Source organism: Rutidosis leptorrhynchoides, chromosome 10, assembly GCF_046630445.1.
Source record: "Rutidosis leptorrhynchoides isolate AG116_Rl617_1_P2 chromosome 10, CSIRO_AGI_Rlap_v1, whole genome shotgun sequence".
Classification (NCBI taxonomy): Eukaryota; Viridiplantae; Streptophyta; class Magnoliopsida; order Asterales; family Asteraceae; genus Rutidosis; species Rutidosis leptorrhynchoides.
In genome coordinates, this window is record NC_092342.1 from 291,941,800 (window position 1) to 291,964,407 (window position 22,608).

The window sequence follows — 22,608 nt, forward strand, 5'->3', positions numbered from 1 at the left end:
TATATGAGATGTGCACATTAAATTAATCATGGTTGTTGTTGTTTATATAGTGTGGCAAGAACTTGATTGAAGATTTTCATCAAGGTTAAAAGACACATGGAAGAGATAATGAAGATGGTAAAAGAACAAATTAAATTTAAACTCTTAGTATAAAAGTTAATAATACTTGTGCTATAAATAAAGGTGCATCAATTTGAAATTTTAAATAGGTTGATATGCAATTAAAGAAAAGTTGATTGATGATCTTGTCTATCTTAGCATGAATGTAGCAGTCGTGATAGATAAAATTGTTTATTTTGAGTTATTTAGCAAGGGATGATACTTAGCATGAATGTAGCAGTCGTGATGGATAAAATTTTAAATAGGTTAATATGCATTTAACGAAAAGTTTACGCGTACCCGATTAATCAAAAATGGTTTTATTCGGGTGAATCACATTAATAGGACATATTTACGCGAATAGTTCTTGTGGTTTATCTCAATTTGTAGATATAGTCCCTAAACTTCTCTTCTTGTGCTGGTAGTTCTTATGGTTTACAAAAAAGAATATTTAGGGATTATTCACGCAAGATTTGTGAACTTTGAGGACTACCAAAGTAAGAAATAATATTTAAAACTATATATGCAAATTGAGTTAAACCACAAGGACTATTCTTGTAACTACGTCTATACGTGGCCCTAAATTGAAGATTGATTTGATGAAGATCATATATCATATATTACTTCCGAAACCCTAATTTTATCAAACGTCTCTTAACCAAAAACCTAATTTTTATTCACGAATATTAAAAATTAACATCAAATTCGAGAATCAAAATCAATCAAAATCGTCCAATTTTGTTATAGCTGAATCCGAGAATAAGCATGAGCTGTGTCTTCTGATTTTAAAAAAGGTACTGCGGACCAGAATCGCTAATTTCATAATTAATTCTTTTTTAATAATTAATTTATAAATTATAATCTGGAAATCTCGATGCTCATATACAAAATTTGATTAATTGATTAGCAGCAACTGTTTTTGGATAAATCTGAGAATTTGAACAGTTTATGGGTTTATGTTGCTGTTATTTTGATCTAAGGTGTATGCATATTAATTTGTATAAGAAGTTTCATGATGCATTTTGCTGTTCTATTACTATTATACTTATAAATATTATACTTATAAATGGAAACTGAATTGCAGTGTTGTATGTTTGTAGAATTGTAGATCATAATATAGGTTCTAGGATATGGTAGCATACTATAAGTATCAAAATATGTAAGAACTAGTACTTTTTTTTTATTCAATTTGACCGTTTTATTAAGGTTTATGTTTTCGCAGCAACTGCATTTTCTGAAACATTTTTTACCATTTATATGTTTCCTTTTTGGTTTGGCCATTTTTGGTTTTTCTATTATATCAAAAGACAAAGACAATTGATTTCTTGTCACCAACTAGCTGCCGGTAAGTTTAGCGATTAAGAGTTGACGTGGGGATGATTAAATCTGCCTTTGTATTATTTGTCTCTTTTTTAGACACTGCGTTGCTTTAGCCTATATGATGGTTTACTTTAAGTAGTGAAACAAAGAGAAGTTAAGAACTATTATCGATTATCTCAACCCGAGATGCTTACTTACATTTTTTGTGCAAAATATCTGCAGCATTGACTTAACGTTAACTAAAGTTGAGTCGTTCAACAGGGCATTTGTGCATTTAGCAGATAATAATATTAAACTTCTCCTAATGATTGCTTTAATGTTGGATTGTAATCTTTATAATATTGTTATACAGGTAAAAGGTTACTACTTTGAGTTTTGTCTGATGGGTGCTCCTAAGCAGAAATGGACATCTGAAGAAGAATCAGCTTTGAAAGCTGGAGTTGTTAAGCATGGAGCTGGAAAATGGCGCACAATTCTTAAAGATCCAGAATTTAGCAGCGTGTTGTACCTACGCTCTAATGTAGATCTTAAGGTTAGTCTTTTCTAATATATTAAGGTGCTGTTTTTTTTTTAAGATGTTTTTGTCTGAAGATTTGCGGACCATGTCTATAAAGAAGATGTGGTCTGAAGGTCTGTACGCTGAATATTGAAGACTGTTTGTTTTTATGTCTGCAAAATACGTTAATCCTGGCTGCAACACTTAGAAGCACATTTCTAAGTGTGCGAGATTGCAGACAGAATAAGACATTATTTTATCTTATGTCTTCAGAAAAACAAACCGTATGCAGTAAAAACGTCTGCGAGCGCGCAAACATAAGACATAATAAGGTTTGCAAACCGAAAAACAAACGGGAGAAGGCGAGATTAGCCCTAAAACGAACGGGAGTAGGACAAATGGTTTCTTACTATATTTTATTTTTTAATGGGAGTAGGACAAATGGAGGAACATGAGTGTAATGGCTAACGGGTATGGATCTCGGGAGAAAGCAAGATTAGCCCTAAAACGAGTCCAACATTCATCTAAGGATGAAAACACCGACAGTGATGAAGACGAATCTGGTGATAGGCCTCTTCCTTCTTCTAGTGGCTCCCCACAAATTGCTGCTTCCAAAAGATCTATGATTAGGTTACACCACATTTCAGTTCCTACTAGTTTCGTTTAAATTTTATGTTTCTAGAAGATGATTATATTGATAACCTATATATATGTTTCACTTCACTGTTTACAGGTTGGATAATCTTATATTGGAGGCTATAAACAAGTTGAAGGAGCCTGGTGGCTCTAACAAGACTACTATTGGCACATACATAGAGGTATCTAATCTACATTATGTTCTAGTCTTAAATTTAAAACTGAAAACATAGTCAGTTTTATAGAGCTTAAGTTACCTGTTTTTATTCCCTTATCTTTTTCCTAATTCTTGACAATTATTGCATACAATCTTCAGGTTTTATAAACTTAATGTCTTTATAATTCCATTTTTGTAATAAAGTTTGTTTCTTTTTCTGTTTTCAGGAACAGTATTGGGCACCTCCAAATTTCAAGAGACTTCTTTCTATGAAATTGAAGTATTTGACTCAAACCGGCAAACTAGTCAAGGTAAAATTTATATTGTCTAGTGCCACAAGTGATTAAATCGTTTGATCTTTATTCAGTTTTCAATTCTTTTTTTTTTTTTTAAATGTTTTTCTACTGCAGACAAAACGTAAGTATAGAATTGCGTCATCGAATGCAACATCTGAAAAGAAAAAAGTCCCAACCGTGTTACGTATAGAAGGAAGGCAGACTTCTCCTCCAATAAGGGTTGATTATAATAAGGATGAAGTTATTGTTCCTACAAAAGCTCAGATTGATTTAGAAATACAAAAGATGAGGAACATGACACCGCAGGAGGCGGCAGCAGCGGCAGCTCAAGCGGTTGCAGAGGCGGAAGCCGCCATTGCAGAAGCAGAAGAGGCGGCAAAGGAGGCTGAAGCTGCTGAGGCTGATGCCGAAGCGGCTCAAGCTTTTGCAGAGGCTGCAATGAAGACACTTAAAGGAAGAAACAGCACACAAAGGCTGGTAATTTATAACTTGTTTGTCTTATATGGTTCAAACCACAAGATACACACAATCAAGGTTGTATTAGTTGCGAGTCAGTGTAGGGACGAGCCGGTCAAGTTGGGAACGAGTCAGGCGTCGACCAACTTTTGACTTTTAGTGATAAATAAATTAAATATATACGGAGTATGTATTACACATAAATAATAAATAATCAAAATTAAAACATAAATATATGGGGTACAAAATATAATTTTAAAAAATATTAAATTTGACCAACTTTGACTTTGACCGACCAGCTCGACTTTGATAGACTTTGAACCAACTTTTTAGGTGTTTTTCGGTGAAACGGGACGAATTAGTCCCCAAACTGATGCGTTGGCCGACTCAACTGACTTTTACAATGCTGCACACAGTGATATGGTCTAATAGTTTATTACTCCCTCCTCCCAAAAAAAACTGTCTACCTTATTATTTTGGTTTGTCCCAAAAATAGTCTCTTAATTTAGATTACAATAAAGAAAACCATTTAATTTCCAGTTAAACCTGTTTTTATAATATGGAAATGTAATTATTATGCATAAACAAATTTACTAATTACTCATTATAACAATTTTTCTTTACTTAAAATAACTCATTCAATCAAGGACATAATAGACAAATCAAAAAAAGATCTTAAATCCAACAAAAAGTCAACCCAATTCTGGGACGGAGGGGTAGCATTTAAGGACTTAAATTACTTACCTATATTGGTACCTAATGATTCCATGGTCTATTTGACGCACCAACTATTTACAAAACGTCTTTCAGCTCAACCCAACTCACGCTGACCCGTTTTCTAACATCCATGTGCTTACATCCAACAATATCTGTAAGAATTGGATTTTTTTTCTAGTTGTATGATAATAATATTTATTCTGTTGCAGACTCTTCGTACTTGACAGAAATCATCATCTACAAGAGCTTCTATCATACCTGCATAGATGTAGGCCTTGGACGAACTTTGCAGATGTAAATATTGCTGGAGATTATCATAGTTTAATTTTTCGTCTGATAATTTAGCGTTTGGTTGGTTTCCTCAAACAGAGTAAAGATAGAATAAAACACTACTTGGTGGTGTTGTTGGTCGTCAACTTGACATGCTTGTACTGTCACTGTCCTTTTTTTATATGTGCGTATATTATTTATTTAATTTGTAATTTGTAATTTGAAATTTGTATTTGTATTTGTATTAGAAGTACAAAGCTGTTTAATTTTTTTTGGCAAATTGCTTTTTCTTGTGAATTTCCTACTTATGAATCTTTTCATCCTTGTAGCAGGCATTTAGAGAACACAATCTGATCTTACTAGTTTCGGATTCATGCTTTCGACTTACAAATGCAATGTATAACTAACATTCAATATAACATTGGAATGAAGATTTAGATCCCAGGCCTTGGTCAACAATGGTATACTCCAACAATTAGTTTATTTAGTTGCTTTTGATAAAACGAAATGATTAAGCGCTAAATGGTTTAAATTCTCTTATTGTTGGTCCTTAATGAAAATACTTTGTTTGATGATCATTTTGAATGAACACTATGACTATGAGTGATGTAAAATTAACGCACTAACCTTGTATATTTACTTGAATAATAAAACGCTATAGTTGTTTGATAATCGTTTTAGATACGATTCAGGTTTAAGGATAATATTAAAGGAAAATAGAAGTATTGAATGGTTAAAAGAGTATCTAAACTATGAGTGATTTATTATAGTTTTTTTTTTTTTTTTTTGTCATCCAACATCTTTTGTTATTTATAGGTTACAAACAAACACACTTAATAATCAACGTTTCAACACATTAGTGAATAGTGATGAATCAATTAATGAAGAGGCAATCATGGAGTGTTAGTCAGATTGCACAAAACATCAATATGTTTGATTTATCTCGTATCATAACAAATCGTTATTATCTTGCATCTCACAAGTCCTAATTATAAACACTACCACAGGTTCGTTTAGAATAGATGTATTCAACACATGAGATATATTGTTTTGTGGAACAAATTCATTAGTATGAATCATCCTAAGATACAACACAATTTCGTGTCGGACAAAATCCTCAATCAATAGCTTTTGATATACATTAGCTCCTATTAATAAACATCCATGTTTAAGGTATTGGAACCATGAAAAAATATGAAGCTATTAAACTGATGATCATTGGATTTATGATTCAGGAGTTGCAACCGATTCTTCAACCTCAAGTTTGCTGTAGTTTCCTTTTTGTTTGAAGAGTTGGATATGATGGTGCTTGCAATACAGTCTTCCCTCATGAGCAACGTAGTTTGACGGACTTATGGTGCATCCTCCATGGCAGCATTTGAAACAGCTTCTATGGTATGCAGCTCCATTTATTGTAACCTTCGTTAATTAATTATCATATAATTAATCAAAGTTAGTTTCTAATTAACTCCAAATTGGTTGCAAAATTCTAATTTTGTATAACCGGGTACACTAATAAGGTTTTTCCTGTGCAGACCACCTGGGGAAGGGGAGTATTTTTACATATGTATGTTGTCTAACCGGGTCATCCAGTGACCATTTTCGACCCTTTTCTCTGGCCAACTATGCTACTATTGAGGTTTGAACATGAGACCTTTTGATAACAAGCTAACTTGTGATTTTTTTCTTGCTCTTTTATAGAGACAAGAATTCTATTTTGAGGTCGACTATAAAATTGCTTAGTGCAATAAAACATATTGTATGTTGTTCACTAAAACCTGATATTGATCTATCTTTTAGCAACGGCGAAATGGTTTTATAAAAAAATAAACGATACGAAATGGTGATGATCTCTACCCGCTCAATTGGATAAACTGTCTTGGTGCATCCATGACATTTGTCTCTCGTGCCCTCAAAGAAGCTTGAAAGTTTGCTTGCATTTTGATTCTGTAACATCAGAAAATGCGTTTTCGTATTAGAAAAAGAAAAAAAAAAACAGTAAAACACCATAAGAAAAAAGGACAATCCATGCATAAATCGTAGGAAATGTACCTCGCTATTCACCGGCCTCTCTTGCTTGAACTTTGGAGTTCCTAAATTACATCAAGCAGATTTGAGAACCGGATAGAAAAACTTATAAATTTATCATTTAATATTAGTAAAAAAAATTATACGAAACATAAATGTTAGAGTAATTATTAAACCTTCAAAACTTTTTTCCAAGCTGCCCGTTCTTTTGAAAAGCTGATCAAAATGAGGTCTACAATAAACTACTCCGTCGAAGGAATTGAAGTTGCTAAGCTGAAAAAGTTATATAATCGTTGTGTTTATCGACAGAAATGGATAATTTGATTTGCAAATTGAAGAATGAAAAACTCGAAACATAACATGTAAGAAAGAAAGAAAGAAAATGTACCTTGAGGGTTCGGTTGCAATGATGGCATCGAAAGCAGGCTTTGTGATAAACACGTTGATTAGCTACGAGTTTATCGACCAAATATACAGTTTTTTCACAAACGTCGCATTTTTGGGTGGTTCCTGCGAATCCAGTCATTTTTTTTCTTCGAAAGAGTTCTTTTTCTCTTGTTATTTCGAAAAACAACTCGAGAAAAAGAACTCTTAGGAAAACTCCTTAATTATTTTGCAATTAGATTTGGAATTTCAAGCTCTTTTTATAGACATGATCATTGTTAATATGTGGGTCGTAGCGATTTACACTGGAAAAACAGTCATTGATATTATTAACGGCCACTGTTTTTTGATCCGATCTTTATGCAATTCCATCTTAATTTTCTCGCCTAATATATTTTTAGAAACATGTAAAAAAACACATAAGAAATATGACCTTTTTGGTTGGTTAACCGTTAACTTATCAAGTTATTATCATTGCAGTCCTTAATAATTCACCAAGTATACAAATAAAGAAACTTAAAATCATGACATATTATTGACATCTATAAAAATGTTATCTTTGATAAGAATGAGAAAAAATAATAATATAAATACTAGTACGGATGATACATAGATACATTGAGTAAGTTTTGATACTTAAAAATGTTACGGACAAAATTGATACACATTTTACACTACAAGAATAAATAAGTTGTAACATGCTGTTAAGAAAAAATAAGTTGTAACATTAGAAAATTGGATAAAGTTAGTATGTGTTGATCACTTGATCTAGACTTTTGGTTATAAATTCATGGTGTTTACATAGCAATGGAGTTAAAAAGTGAAACCAACAGGTCCACAAATACTAGGGTCGTTTTCTGATATCCAAGCTTTTGTGTATACCCAAAACAGAGACACTTCATTATATATATATATATATAATGATATCGGATATCTGACATCAAATCAGAGTGGCGCAGCGGAAGCGTGGTGGGCCCATAACCCACAGGTCCCAGGATCGAAACCTGGCTCTGATATTAGAGAAAGGCTTCCAAATTTTTTTTTATTTTTAGTAATCTATTGGGTTTGGATTGAGCTTACAAGCCTTATTAGCTAAAAAGCTATTTACAAGAGCGAAATCACGCTTCTGATTGGCTGCCCAATTATTTTTTGCCATCTGATTCCCGTTCACTCGTCATTCTTATTTTCCCTATTCGTATTTTTTTTTTTTTTCTCTTTTTTTTATGCATGTTGATGTACACAGTACGCGTGCCCTTTTCTGCCCGCCTACCTCTCCCAACGCACTAACATCTGTTAAAATAACACCCTCTAGCTAGGTATTACAGTATTATTGTTAGTGTTTTCGACCTCCTTAAATTGATTTATGTTCGTAAGGTAATTTTCTTGCTCATAAATTAACTTTTAATATCTTGATGTGGTCAAATAGGATTCAAGATGGAAAAAGTATAAGCATTTGACATCAGATGTACATGTACTTCTGATATTTTATTAATGTTGGTTGAATAATATTTAAAAAATTTCATGAGTTTTGTTAACATTTAGGTTTTTGTGTGGTTGCTAACATTATTGATTATCCAAGCTCTATGTTCTTAATATCGAAATATTAACAGATTTGTTTATCCATAAATTCCAGGTAGTTGGAGATGGTTTAAAAGCCACCAATGTGTTGGTTACCAAAGGATTAGATTTCATATGGTATCTACCTTCTACTTAATTCAAAATGTTTTGAACTCCATTTTTAATTTATCGACGAATAATATTTGTATTCTTTTTATCCGGGTTCCGCTCTTACCTTCATAGTATCATCAAAGTCACATAAGAAATGCAGGTTTTGTTTTTCTATTAAATCGCGTTGTAGCTCAGCTAGTAGACATGTTCTGATGTTCGTACATGTGGTCGGGGTTCGACTCTTGCCTTCACAGCACCATCAAAGTCCCTTTTTCTTTCGTTGCACGTAAGCAAATGCAAGTGCACAGTAATTTTGGGTGGTGAGGATCGTTACTATTGTTGGTTGAATTTGGTTTGCTTCGAGGGACTTCATTGGCAGCCACTTCCCGGAGTTTGGTTTCAGTCGTCGGACATGGTACAACTGCAATTCAATGGGTTTTTTTTTATTTGCCAAATTCCATTTGGTACTTAAAATCTTTCATTCTAAAATTTGAGCTAAAATTCGAGCGTAAGGAGTACAAAGCTCATGTCAATGATTTAATAATCAGTTTTTAATATTTGAATGAAGGTTTAACATGTTGGTTGTTTGCATTAGTGGTTCTAAAGAAAATTTGGATTCCATTATTTTAAGTCACAAACAAGTCTACATTCTATACTATTGTATATCATTTTTTTCTTCTCATGTTTACTACATTTTGAAGCTACTAAATCAAGGTGAAAATCAAGGATTCTTCATGTAGATTGTTGTAGCTTTGTATGGTAGTAATACTTATCCATAATAAGGTAACAAGATGGGCGGGTCAAGGTTGGGTAGCATGAAATACTGGCTCGGCTTTAAACGATAATTCCATACAACGATTTTGGGTCACTTTTTGACCTCTTACTCTAACCAATTTCCAGCAGCCTATCTATGTTACTAGTCTGTAATAATTTCAAGTGGCTCTTTTGTAGAGCTTTTAATTTGAGAATGGTGGGATTGAATTTTGAATCATGTGGAAAATATAAGTATTATTTCCATCCCCTGTAATTTTGTTTGAGTTTGTTTAATCCAATTTCGTTTAGTTGATATGATAATGATAATATGATGATGACATTAAATTTCAGGATGATTTGTGAATGTGTTTTTGCTATCATGTTTATTTATTGTTGATAAATGCAGCTACAAAAGTTGTTGATCCTTCTGAAGGTGAACTGAAGTTGAGTCCTCTGCAACTAAGTTCATTTTGCTCAGCTTCATTGCATAGGTCCCGAGTGTCACTTTCTGTAAGACCCTAATCTTCATTGTACAGCAGAGTAAATAGGGTACATGAAGTGTGGGTGACCTTGTATATTAAAACAGAGGCCAGAGGGCGAACTGAGCAGGGTGCGCTCAGCGCACACTTAGGGGTGCGCCTGGCGCACTCCTCACTGTAGCCGGGTTCTGTTTGGTTTATTCAGATATTTTGATGGGCTTTTTGGTAATTTCACTTGTGGACGAGTTGGAGGCCAGTAGGTCAGATCTTGGGGTATCATTCACTCCATTTTCAACAACCTTATCTTCTTCACTTTAATTTTGGAGAGAGAGTGTGATTTCTTGAGTAAGAAAGCTTAAATCTAAGAGGAAGAAGTTGTTCTCGGGCCAAAGTGCGGGTATTAAAGTCGTTCATCTACTCGCTTGCTACGTTGTGGTTGTAGTGGTAAGCTCTAATCTTGATTTCCTTACTTTGGTTTTGTGTAGGGTTAGGGTTTGGGTAAATGAAGAACATAAAACCCATATTTGTTGATGTTGGGTGTTCTTGGGTAAGATGGAGTCATGAAGACTCAATGGTAACTAACCTAGGGTTTCAAAGTGTTAATTGAGGTTTATGAGTCCTAATTGGTTAGTTAATTACTAGCACACTTAGCTAATTGGTAAATGGGTGTTAGTTGGGTTAGTGGATGACCCGAAATGGGTGTGTTGATTTTAAATGAGTCAAAGGGGTTAATGATTGACCTAGTTGGGGATTATGGGTATGAATTACCCTAATTGTGTTATAGTTAGTGTTGATAGACCTTAATCACTAGCTTTTAAGTGATTGACGATGGTCTTAACCCTTAAGGGGCGGTTTTGGTGAAAATGGGGCATTTAATGCATTTAAGTCATTAAATGCACTTGAGTAAATTGTTGGTGTTTAGCCCAACAAGTTTGTTTGTTGATTGAGTACTTATTGTATTAGGTACTCGGCTTTGAAGCATTCGGAAGTATATAATCATCACCAAATCGTTGAGGTGAGTGGAATAATTATATATGTGTGTATATGATTTATTTACTTGTGGGGTATGGGTTAAAGTTCGATGTTGACGATACCATATCCTAGAGTATATTGTTGGTACGTTTTGATGAGGGTTTAAGTTCGATGTTGACGATACCTCATGTATGGATTTAAAGTTCGATGTTGACGAAGCCATACCGCTATTGTAGTGAAATTCGATGAGGGTTTAAGTTCGATGTTGACGATACCTCATATGTGGGTTTAAATTCGATGTTGACGATACCACATTTATTAGGGTGAATGGGAATTAAGTTCGATGTTGACGATGCCATTCGTTGAGCTAGCATTGGGATTCGAATATTAATGGATGTTGTGAACATCAATGCTTATGTATTGTGTTGTAACGTATTGTGTTGTTGCGTTATATGAATTTGTTATACTAGCTTATGTTATCGAGGATTTAGCGTTATACATTGTAAAGGTATGCTAATTATGTTGCTAGTATGTATGCGGATTTGTTGTAAGTGTTTGCAAGTAAGTAAGTTATATATGTATATGCATAATTATTGCATTCACTAAGCTTTGCTTACCCTCTCGTTGTTTATCTTTTTATAGGCTCGGGCGTTGATAAGGGTAAGGGCGTATGGTTGGATTAGAGATTTTCCGCTTGTTGTTTGATAGGGGACACTTTTGGATGTGATAGCTTTTGGAGTTTGACCGAGATTTGGGTAGTTTAACCCCAAACACCATGCTCTTAGTGTCGTTTGGAATTTAAACTAGTGTGGTCGAAACTCGAACTTTTGTATGAAACTCGTAAAACGGCCGATGTGGGCCCCGTTTTGTAAAACTCATTTTATGTTTGAATCGTATGAGTTTTTCATATTAGGACATGTTGTGAAAAGCGTTTCGTCTAAATATATCGGGAAGTGGGAGATCTTTATTTGAAAAATTGAAAAATTGAAAAATCGGACAGAACTGAAAATAGACCTGTGCGCGCCGCGCACCCTGAGGTGGTGCGCGTGGCGCACTCCCCTGTAATAAAAAAAAATTCTTATGCGTGTTCGATTGTATATTGGGTTGGGTTGTTACAAGTGGTATCAGAGCATGGTCTAAGGGATTTAGGCGACTTGTGTAACGACCCTGGTTTTTCCTACGTTATTTATTAATAATTATTATTATTAATACGTGTGATTAATCGAATGTATGTTATTACATTTACATGTTGCTTTAATTGCCCGTACTTGAACTTTAAATGCCCGAAACGTCTTTGTGACACCCGGAACTTGCACGAATAATATTTTAAGATATTATTTACATTCATGATTAATTTTATTAATCATTTTAATTAACTAAGACTATTAGTTAATTACTTGGGCATTTAGTGGACTTACTTGTTACTTGCATACAACTTGGGCTTTATACATGTACATGGACTTATGAGAGCCCACCCTACTTATTAGTTGGACTTAATTAGCCCATTAAGACTTGCAAGTATCAAACTTAAGTGTAACTAGTTAGTTACATCCATTTAGAATCTTGTTAACACTTGATCCCCATGTAAACACCTCTTTTACCCAACTTTTGTCATCTTTACAAGCTAGTAACCAATGAACCAACCCATCCCCTTGTTTTTTTCTGCTGAATGCCGAACCCTTTGAGCCATATAGTGGTGATTTGATTTTTTTTTTTTACACTACATACTCACTTGAAGTCTTCTCTCAAAACACACACACTTTACTTACAATTATCTTTCTCTTTTTCTCTCTCAAAGTTCTTTGTTCTTGTAAGTAATCTTGAAGACTTTTTCTCTTCTTCTTTTCTTCTTAAAACCTTTTACATACATGCAAATCATCATCATCTTTTGTTGGTTGTTACTTAATCTTGTTGTAGTTTAATTACTTGTAGATTACTAAGTTGTTTACTTACTTACTTACTTGTCTTTCTTTACATGTTTCAAGAATCAACTCTTTAGTTTGATTCTTCATTTATATCTTGTATTTATCAAGAACATCCAAGAACATAATCTATCTAGTTATGTTCTACATATTTTGTTTCAAAAGATTAAAGTTCATAGTTGTATAAACTCATTACTTGTAGTTCTTGAAGTAACTTTAAAGTTACTTCACTTAAAGATCAACTTGGGTTGAATCTTTAAAAGTATGAGCAACTATGAACCATTTTCTTATTTAGTTAGTTTTCTACTTTATTTTGTTTCAAAAGATTTAAAGTTTATAATCTTTATAATTGTTACTTGTGTTCTTGTTTGTTGTATGTTACTAGAATACCACCTTCATGGTTGGTTTAGGCTTATCATTCATTTTCTTTATTTCTTATTGTTAGTTGCTTACTACACATTTGAACAAGGACATGAAACCAACAAGAGCTTACACTTTGGTGCAAGTATCATGGATCCAACACTTGGTTGTGATCTTTCTTAGTGTTCATGAACTTGTTCATAAACTTACATGTAACCTTGGTTCATCAAACACTTACAACACTTGCACTTGAGTTATGATGGACAAACCTTGGTCAAAATGATGTTAACACATCAATGAGTTGTACACTTGAAGCTATACGCATCAAGAATGAGAACCGTGATGAACATCAAGCACCGAGACAACCGGAACTCTCCAAAACCCACTGTTCTGTCCAAAACCTACTGACCTGATGCTTCTGGAACAGACCAGTAGACCTGGGCTGTTCTAACCTTGATTTTTAGATAGAACTTTTCGAGTAGATAACTTTTCATATAGGACTCGTCTTAATCCGAGTTACGGTTTAGGATTTATGGCCCTCCGATCGTTACCATGTCCTTTAACGTTGTGCAGAAATTTCTGACCTACTCGCACTTAGACCGTCGCCACGGTCAAACCAAGACGAGTTTGCTTCTGTAAATTTTACCACACATAAGGGACTCATAGACGGAGCCATGACCACTGGTCTCACCTTAATTCAGTAAGGGTAGAGGCCGTGGTGACTGACCGAAGTCAGCCTTTGTTTTAAACGACTTTCATAAACGAGTCTTACTTGTTACCTTTTGTTTAATGATGATTGATGATGACCCTTATGACCTTAATTATGTACTTGTAAACCTTTTGAGACGACTTATTGACTTAGTGCTATTTGACTTAGGTTGAGGACGTTTGGACCGTTACTTGCACACCACTTTCCGACTACTACCTTACCATTACTACTAATCATTGTGAGTTATAGCATTCCCTTTTTACTTTAACTTATTTTGGGAACTGAGAATACATGCGGATTTTATGTTTTACATACTAGGCACGAGTACTTAAACTTTATATATGTGTGGGTTATATAACGGCAGAAACATTCCCTTTAGCTCGGTAACGTTTAATCATTGGTTTTTGAACCGTGAACGCGAATCTTAGATATGGATCCATAGGGTTTGACATCCCCACTCGGGCTAGTAGCGCTAGCATTTAACGAGTGTTTAATACTTCGAGGTTATACGCACTTGCCAAGTGCACTTTAAGGGGGTACATTAAACGTTAAGTTAGTTACCGGGTGCCCACGGTTAAGCATATACTTTTACATACTTTTGAAACGCTCGTTGTAGCACTGAAATCTCGTGGCCTACTTACATTACTGTTATACTTAAACTATAGCTCACCAACCTTTGTGTTGACCTTTTTAAGCATGTATTTTCTCAGGTGTTTGAAGTCGCTTCCGCTATCTTACTAGTCGTGCTGTAGAACCCGCTGCCTAGAGTTGTTATCGCATGACTACTTATGTTGCATTCAAACTTTTTACTTATGAACTTATGTTATGTAACGACCATTATGGTCACGTACACTTATTTAATGCTTCTACTTAGCGAAGCATACTTTTGATTTGTAAAACAATTGACGTATGTTATGACGTCACTTTTATTTATGAATGTAAACTCTGTTTTGAAAACGCATATAGTACTTAACCTTGTAATGATCCTGTTGTTGATGGTCCGTACATGATGATTTAGTACGGGGCGTCACATTTGGTATCAGAGCATTGGTTGTAGGGAATTAGGATGCATTAGTGAGTCTAAGACCGACCCGAGTAGGATTCACTAATAGGGCTAATCTACAACTTGTTAGTTTACTTGTTTCCGCTGAACTTACTGCATGCTGCTGCTTACTGTTACTGCTATATGCCGTATGCTACTACGTGATTTCACTACTGCATGCTATTACTTGCTTTCGATTGCATGCTAGTTTCGTACGATTACTGATATTGCCATGCTACTTATTGTTATACATGAATTAAACTGTTGGCCTATTATTTGCTTGCTTTATGACATACTGACATGGAAAATTTATTTTTCCTTGTTCAGATGTCGGACGTTCCACCTACTGACATCCCGAGCGGCTCAGGCCCCGTTGTTCCACCCACTACTGCACCTATTGCTGCTGCTGCTGCTGCCGACATTCCGGCCCCGACACCCACTGGCGACCCCGGCGCCTCTAGTTCTGGAGCTAGCTCTAGTGTGCCTATCCCGGCGTCTTCTTCCAGACCCCTGAGGCAACTGGCTCGCATTGGTGGCATGGAGATCCCCGCGGAGTTCGGGGAAGGACCCTTCCGTAATCACTGGCGCACACCTTGCCGACGCACTGCCGACGGCCGCTTAGCCGTGATTACGCCAGGCCGACACCGACAGATGTTGGCCGCTTTCGGATATGTTGAGCCACCCGCGCCACCACCGCATGATTCAGACGACGGTTCTTCCACCGATGCTTCTTCAGACGACACCTCATCTGACGACTCCAGTGATGAGGAGGATCCCGCTGACCGACCGATTCAGGCACCTTCTACCCCGCCGAAGAAGCGGTATCGCTTCGCTGGCATAATTCCTGGTCGTACTGTCACTGACGCTTATGGTCGACGTCGTAGGATCACTGCTCGTAAACGGCTGGTGCCGTACCCCGCCGACCCACTGATATTACCGTCTCCACCCAGAGCCGGACCATCCACTTCAGCACCACCGGCTCCACCTGCACCGCCAGCACCACCTGCCCCACCATCTTCCTCTAATGAGGAAATGAGGCGGGAGATTGAGATTCTCCAGACTCGAGTTACTGAGCTCGAGGAGCAGATGACTCATGTTTTGGACATCTTGTACCCACCATCGCCGTAGGACTTTGTACTAGATTCTGTATTGTAATCTCTTTTTGTAATTTCATATTTCACTTATGTAATGTACGAACTTATTGTAATGTATGAACTTATTATCATTAATGAATGGAATTTGTGTTGTTACTTTGTGCGCAAGTGTTCTATTTACGTTATCATATCATGGTTTTGTGGTACTTATATATGCTTGCATTACTTAATCAACATGTGTTGTGCTGTTTTCATGTTGGTTGTTATATACTATATTATTATTATTTGCATAATGGATTTTGACTTGAGTCAAAATGTTTGTATAGAACATCATGGCCAACGGGAGATCTATCCCCACCGCGGCACAAATTGAGGAAATGATTAACGAGCGAGTCGCTGCTGCACTAGCTGAAAGACAACCCCAAGTTCCACCACCGCCGCCTGTCAATCCACCTGTCGTCCGAGATGGGTGTACTTACAAGGAATTCCAAAACTGCAAGCCACACTACTTCAGTGGCACTGAGGGACCCGTCGGTCTCACCAGATGGTTCGAAAAGTTGGAATCGGTATTCAGGGTTAGCAATTGTTCTGAGGCTAACAAAACGAAATTTGCATCTTGCACGCTGTCTGATGGCGCGCTCACATGGTGGAATACCATGGCCCAAGCGAAAGGAATTGATGAGGCGTATGCTACGCCTTGGGAAGAATTTAAATGTGCTATGATCGAGGAATACTGTCCGAGAACCGAGATTCAAAAGATGGAAATCGAATTTATGCAATTGAAGACCGTAGGGAACGACCTTAACAGCTACAACCGTAGGTTTTTGGAATTGGCTCTTATGTGTCCAACCATGGTCACCCCCGAATTTAAGCGTTTGGAGAAATACTTCTCGGGACTTCCTAAGTCCATCAAGGGTAATGTTACCTCATCCAAGCCACCAAGTGTTCCCGAAGCAATGCGCATGGCGCATACTCTCTTGAATCAAATCATCCTTGACGAGCCGGAGAAGGCTAAGTTTGAAACTGTTAGTGGTGAAAAGAGGAAATGGGACAACAACCACAACAACAACAGGGGTAGGAACTATGATCAAAACCCGGCAAAGCGACATGAAGGGTTCAGGCAAAACAACAACATGCACAACAACAACACCAACCCCAACAACAACAACCGCACCAATCCGAACTACAAAGGAACCTTACCACAATGCAATAGGTGCTACAAGCACCACACTGGGTATTGCAATGTTATCTGTGAGAAGTGCCAACGATCTGGACATGTTGGCAAGGATTGCAAGGTTACCACTTTGAATGTGAAGCCAAACCACAACAACAATGGGCCTAAGAAGTGTTATGAATGTGGAAAGACGGGCCATTTCAGAAACGAGTGTCCTAACAAGCGTAAGGATGACGGACCACCACGTGCTAGAGCCTTCAATGTTAATGCAAGGGACGCTCGCGACAACCCCGACTTGGTGACAGGTATATTCAAGATCAACAATCTTTTAGCTTCTGTCCTATTTGATACTGGTGCCGATAGGAGCTATGTGTGTAGACATTTTTGTGATAAGTTAGATTGGTCGTTAGTTCCTTTGAAGGAAAGTATGCTTGTCGAGGTCGCCAATGGAAAACTTGAAAAGGTTGACCATATTAGTCGTGGAGCTATTATCAACATAGCTGGTGCAGATTTCGAAATTGATTTGATACCTATCAAACTGGGAAGTTTTGACGCGATCGTCGGTATGGATTGGTTGAGCAAGATAAAGGCCGATGTTATCTGTGGAGATAAAGCACTTCGCATACCACAAGGAGATGGCGAACCACTGGTTATCTATGGAGAGAGATGTACCTCGAAGTTGAACCTCATTAGTTGCGTGAAAGCGCAAAAGATTATGAAGAAGGGACGCTTTGCTGTCCTAGCACATGTGAAAGCGGTAGAAACTGAGATGAAGAACGTGAACGACGTTCGAATTGTGAACGAATTTTCTGATGTCTTCCCAGAGGAATTGCCTGGATTACCGCCGCAGAGAGCAGTAGAGTTTCAGATTGACTTAGTGCCAGGAGCTGCACCTGTAGCTCGCGCACCTTATAGACTCGCACCTTCCGAGATGCAAGAATTACAGAGTCAACTACAAGAGCTATTAGATCGAGGGTTTATCCAACCAAGCTTCTCACCTTGGGGCGCACCTGTGTTGTTTGTAAAGAAGAAGGATGGATCCTTCCGTATGTGTATCGACTACCGTGAACTCAACAAATTGACTATCAAGAATCGATATCCTCTTCCACGAATTGATGATCTTTTTGATCAACTACAAGGATCGAGCGTTTATTCAAAGATCGATTTGCGATCCGGATATCACCAGCTGAGGGTGAAGGAAAGTGACGTGATGAAAACTGCATTCAGGACCCGTTATGGTCATTATGAGTTCCTCGTGATGCCATTCGGTTTGACAAATGCACCTGCCGTATTCATGGATCTCATGAATCGTGTCTGCAAGCCTTACTTGGATAAGTTTGTTATCGTCTTCATAGATGATATCCTCATCTACTCTAAGAGCGAAGAAGAACATGAGCAACACCTTCGGCTAGTGCTTGAACTCTTAAGACAAGAGCAACTTTACGTCAAATTCTCCAAGTGCGAATTTTGGTTGAAGGAAGTACAGTTTTTGGGTCATGTTGTGAGCGACCAGGGTATCAAAGTTGACCCCGCCAAGATTGAAGCCATCAGCAAGTGGGAGACCCCCACTACTCCAACGCATATTCGCCAATTTCTAGGTCTCGCCGGTTATTATCGAAGGTTTATCGAAGGATTTTCTCTGATTGCGCGTCCTTTGACCGCACTGACTCACAAGGGCAAGAAGTTCATTTGGGAACCCACACACGAATCAGCATTCCAAACTTTGAAGAAGAAGTTAACCTCCGCACCTATCCTATCACTTCCTGAAGGCAGTGACGACTTTGTTGTTTATTGCGATGCATCGAAGAGTGGTTTTGGTTGTGTACTGATGCAACGATCAAAGGTTATTGCCTATGCCTCCCGCCAATTGAAGATTCACGAGCGGAACTACACTACACATGATCTTGAACTTGGAGCCGTTGTCTTTGCACTCAAATTGTGGAGACATTATCTGTATGGAACTAAGAGCACTATCTTCACCGACCACAAGAGTCTCCAGCACATCTTTGATCAGAAGCAACTAAATATGAGACAGCGTCGATGGATTGAGACGCTCAACGACTACGATTGTGAACTCCGTTATCACCCTGGCAAGGCCAATGTTGTAGCTGACGCTTTAAGCCGAAAGGAGAGGACGGCACCTCTCCGTGTTAGGGCTCTGAACATCACCATCCACTCGAACCTCAACAACCAGATCAGAGTAGCCCAAGTTGAGGCTCTCAAAGAGGAGAACATATCTCACGAGCATTTGAACATACTTGTCTCTCGATTCGAGGTTAGAGAGTCTGGACTCCGATATTATGCCGGAAGAATTTGGGTACCTTACTATGGAGATCTACGAAGCCTGATACTTGACGAAGCACACAAATCGAGATATTCGATTCACCCCGGTGCAGGTAAGATGTACCACGACCTTAAAGAACAGTATTGGTGGCCGAATCTTAAGAAGGACGTTGCGACTTATGTTGGTAAGTGTTTGACTTGCTCGAAGGTTAAAGCCGAGCATTAGAGACCTTCTGGGTTACTTCAACAGCCGGAAATCCCACAATGGAAGTGGGAAAGGATCACAATGGATTTCATTACTAAGCTGCCGAAGACGGTGGGCGGATGCGATACTATTTGGGTTATTGTTGACCGCCTCACCAAATCTGCACACTTCCTAGCGATGAAGGAAACTGATACAATGGAAAGACTTGCTCAGCTGTACATCAAAGAGGTTGTATCTCGTCATGGTGTACCTTTATCAATCATCTCCGATCGCGATCCCCGTTTTGCTTCCAGATTTTGGCGTTCTTTGCAAGAAGCCATGGGAACTCGTCTTGACATGAGTACTGCTTATCATCCTCAGACTGACGGGCAAAGTGAACGAACGATTCAGACCTTGGAGGACATGCTGCGTGCATGTGTCATTGATTTTGGAAAGGCCTGGGAAAGGCATTTGCCACTCGCCGAATTCTCGTACAACAACAGTTATCACTCAAGCATTAATGCTGCACCTTTTGAAGCATTGTATGGTCGTAAGTGCCGATCTCCTATTTGTTGGGCCGAAGTAGGCGAAAAGCAAATCACCGGACCCGAGGTAGTTCACGAAACCACGGAGAAGATTGCTCAGATCCAAGCTAGACTTAAGACTGCCCGTGATCGCCAAAAGAGCTATGCCGATCTTAAACGGAAAGACTTTGAATTTAATGTTGGTGATCGTGTAATGTTGAAGGTTGCACCTTGGAAAGGTGTGATCCGTTTTGGAAAACGTGGAAAGTTGAACCCACGATACATTGGTCCTTTCGAGATCTTGGAACGTGTTGGACCAGTTGCATACCGTTTGGATCTACCAGCACAATTGAGCTCAGTTCATCCTACCTTCCATGTGTCAAACTTGAAGAAGTGTCTTGCTGCACCCGAACTCATCATACCATTGGAAGAACTTACTATTGATGACAAACTCCACTTTGTGGAGGAACCTGTTGAGATTATGGATCGTGAGATCAAAACTTTGAAACGCAACAAGATTCCGATTGTACGAGTACGATGGAATGCCAAACGAGGACCTGAGTTTACTTGGGAACGAGAGGATCAAATGATGCGAAAGTATCCTCACCTTTTCCCGACTCCTCCATCTACTTCAGCTTAAAATTTCGGGACGAAATTTTCTTTAACAGGTGGGTAATGTAACGACCCTGGTTTTTCCTACGTTATTTATTAATAATTATTATTATTAATACGTGTGATTAATCGAATGTATGTTATTACATTTACATGTTGCTTTAATTGCCCGTACTTGAACTTTAAATGCCCGAAACATCTTTGTGACACCCGGAACTTGCACGAATAATATTTTAAGATATTATTTACATTCATGATTAATTTTATTAATCATTTTAATTAACTAAGACTATTAGTTAATTACTTGGGCATTTAGTGGACTTACTTGTTACTTGCATACAACTTGGGCTTTATACATGTACATGGACTTATGAGAGCCCACCCTACTTATTAGTTGGACTTAATTAGCCCATTAAGACTTGCAAGTATCAAACTTAAGTGTAACTAGTTAGTTACATCCATTTAGAATCTTGTTAACACTTGATCCCCATGTAAACACCTCTTTTACCCAACTTTTGTCATCTTTACAAGCTAGTAACCAATGAACCAACCCATCCCCTTGTTTTTTTCTGCTGAATGCCGAACCCTTTGAGCCATATAGTGGTGATTTGATTTTTTTTTTTACACTACATACTCACTTGAAGTCTTCTCTCAAAACACACACACTTTACTTACAATTATCTTTCTCTTTTTCTCTCTCAAAGTTCTTTGTTCTTGTAAGTAATCTTGAAGACTTTTTCTCTTCTTCTTTTCTTCTTAAAACCTTTTACATACATGCAAATCATCATCATCTTTTGTTGGTTGTTACTTAATCTTGTTGTAGTTTAATTACTTGTAGATTACTAAGTTGTTTACTTACTTACTTACTTGTCTTTCTTTACATGTTTCAAGAATCAACTCTTTAGTTTGATTCTTCATTTATATCTTGTATTTATCAAGAACATCCAAGAACATAATCTATCTAGTTATGTTCTACATATTTTGTTTCAAAAGATTAAAGTTCATAGTTGTATAAACTCATTACTTGTAGTTCTTGAAGTAACTTTAAAGTTACTTCACTTAAAGATCAACTTGGGTTGAATCTTTAAAAGTATGAGCAACTATGAACCATTTTCTTATTTAGTTAGTTTTCTACTTTATTTTGTTTCAAAAGATTTAAAGTTTATAATCTTTATAATTGTTACTTGTGTTCTTGTTTGTTGTATGTTACTAGAATACCACCTTCATGGTTGGTTTAGGCTTATCATTCATTTTCTTTATTTCTTATTGTTAGTTGCTTACTACACATTTGAACAAGGACATGAAACCAACAAGAGCTTACACTTTGGTGCAAGTATCATGGATCCAACACTTGGTTGTGATCTTTCTTAGTGTTCATGAACTTGTTCATAAACTTACATGTAACCTTGGTTCATCAAACACTTACAACACTTGCACTTGAGTTATGATGGACAAACCTTGGTCAAAATGATGTTAACACATCAATGAGTTGTACACTTGAAGCTATACGCATCAAGAATGAGAACCGTGATGAACATCAAGCACCGAGACAACCGGAACTCTCCAAAACCCACTGTTCTGTCCAAAACCTACTGACCTGATGCTTCTGGAACAGACCAGTAGACCTGGGCTGTTCTAACCTTGATTTTTAGATAGAACTTTTCGAGTAGATAACTTTTCATATAGGACTCGTCTTAATCCGAGTTACGGTTTAGGATTTATGGCCCTCCGATCGTTACCATGTCCTTTAACGTTGTGCAGAAATTTCTGACCTACTCGCACTTAGACTGTCGCCACGGTCAAACCAAGACGAGTTTGCTTCTGTAAATTTTACCACACATAAGGGACTCATAGACGGAGCCATGACCACTGGTCTCACCTTAATTCAGTAAGGGTAGAGGCCGTGGTGACTGACCAAAGTCAGCCTTTGTTTTAAACGACTTTCATAAACGAGTCTTACTTGTTACCTTTTG

General features: G+C 37.3%; 2 protein-coding genes, 1 long non-coding RNA gene and 1 other non-coding gene across 4 annotated transcripts; 3 read left to right on the top strand and 1 right to left on the bottom strand.

The window, feature by feature from the left end:
- Positions 1-738: 738 nt before the first annotated feature.
- LOC139872923 (telomere repeat-binding factor 1-like) lies at positions 739-4,612 on the top strand. Its single transcript, XM_071860859.1, has 7 exons — positions 739-893; positions 1,772-1,951; positions 2,352-2,545; positions 2,649-2,733; positions 2,936-3,019; positions 3,119-3,481; positions 4,387-4,612. The coding sequence occupies exons 2-7, from the start codon at positions 1,802-1,804 to the stop codon at positions 4,399-4,401; spliced, it is 891 nt and encodes a 296-aa protein (XP_071716960.1). The 5' UTR covers positions 739-893; positions 1,772-1,801; the 3' UTR covers positions 4,402-4,612.
- A 3-nt stretch (positions 4,613-4,615) lies between these two features.
- Positions 4,616-6,163, top strand: LOC139872925 (uncharacterized). The gene is made up of 3 exons (XR_011767206.1): positions 4,616-4,908; positions 5,683-5,842; positions 5,983-6,163. It is a non-coding gene; the product is annotated as an uncharacterized lncRNA (long non-coding RNA).
- LOC139872924 (pollen-specific protein SF3-like) lies at positions 5,506-7,073 on the bottom strand. Its single transcript, XM_071860860.1, has 5 exons — positions 6,864-7,073; positions 6,652-6,748; positions 6,500-6,540; positions 6,305-6,394; positions 5,506-5,866 (listed from the first exon to the last, which is right to left on the bottom strand). Exons 1-5 carry the CDS (start codon positions 6,999-7,001, stop codon positions 5,672-5,674), a joined length of 561 nt encoding a protein of 186 aa, XP_071716961.1. The 5' UTR covers positions 7,002-7,073; the 3' UTR covers positions 5,506-5,671.
- Positions 7,074-7,803: 730 nt separating this feature from the next.
- Positions 7,804-7,875, top strand: TRNAM-CAU (transfer RNA methionine (anticodon CAU)). The gene has a single exon. It is a non-coding gene; the product is annotated as a tRNA-Met (tRNA).
- The last annotated feature ends 14,733 nt before the right edge of the window (positions 7,876-22,608 follow it).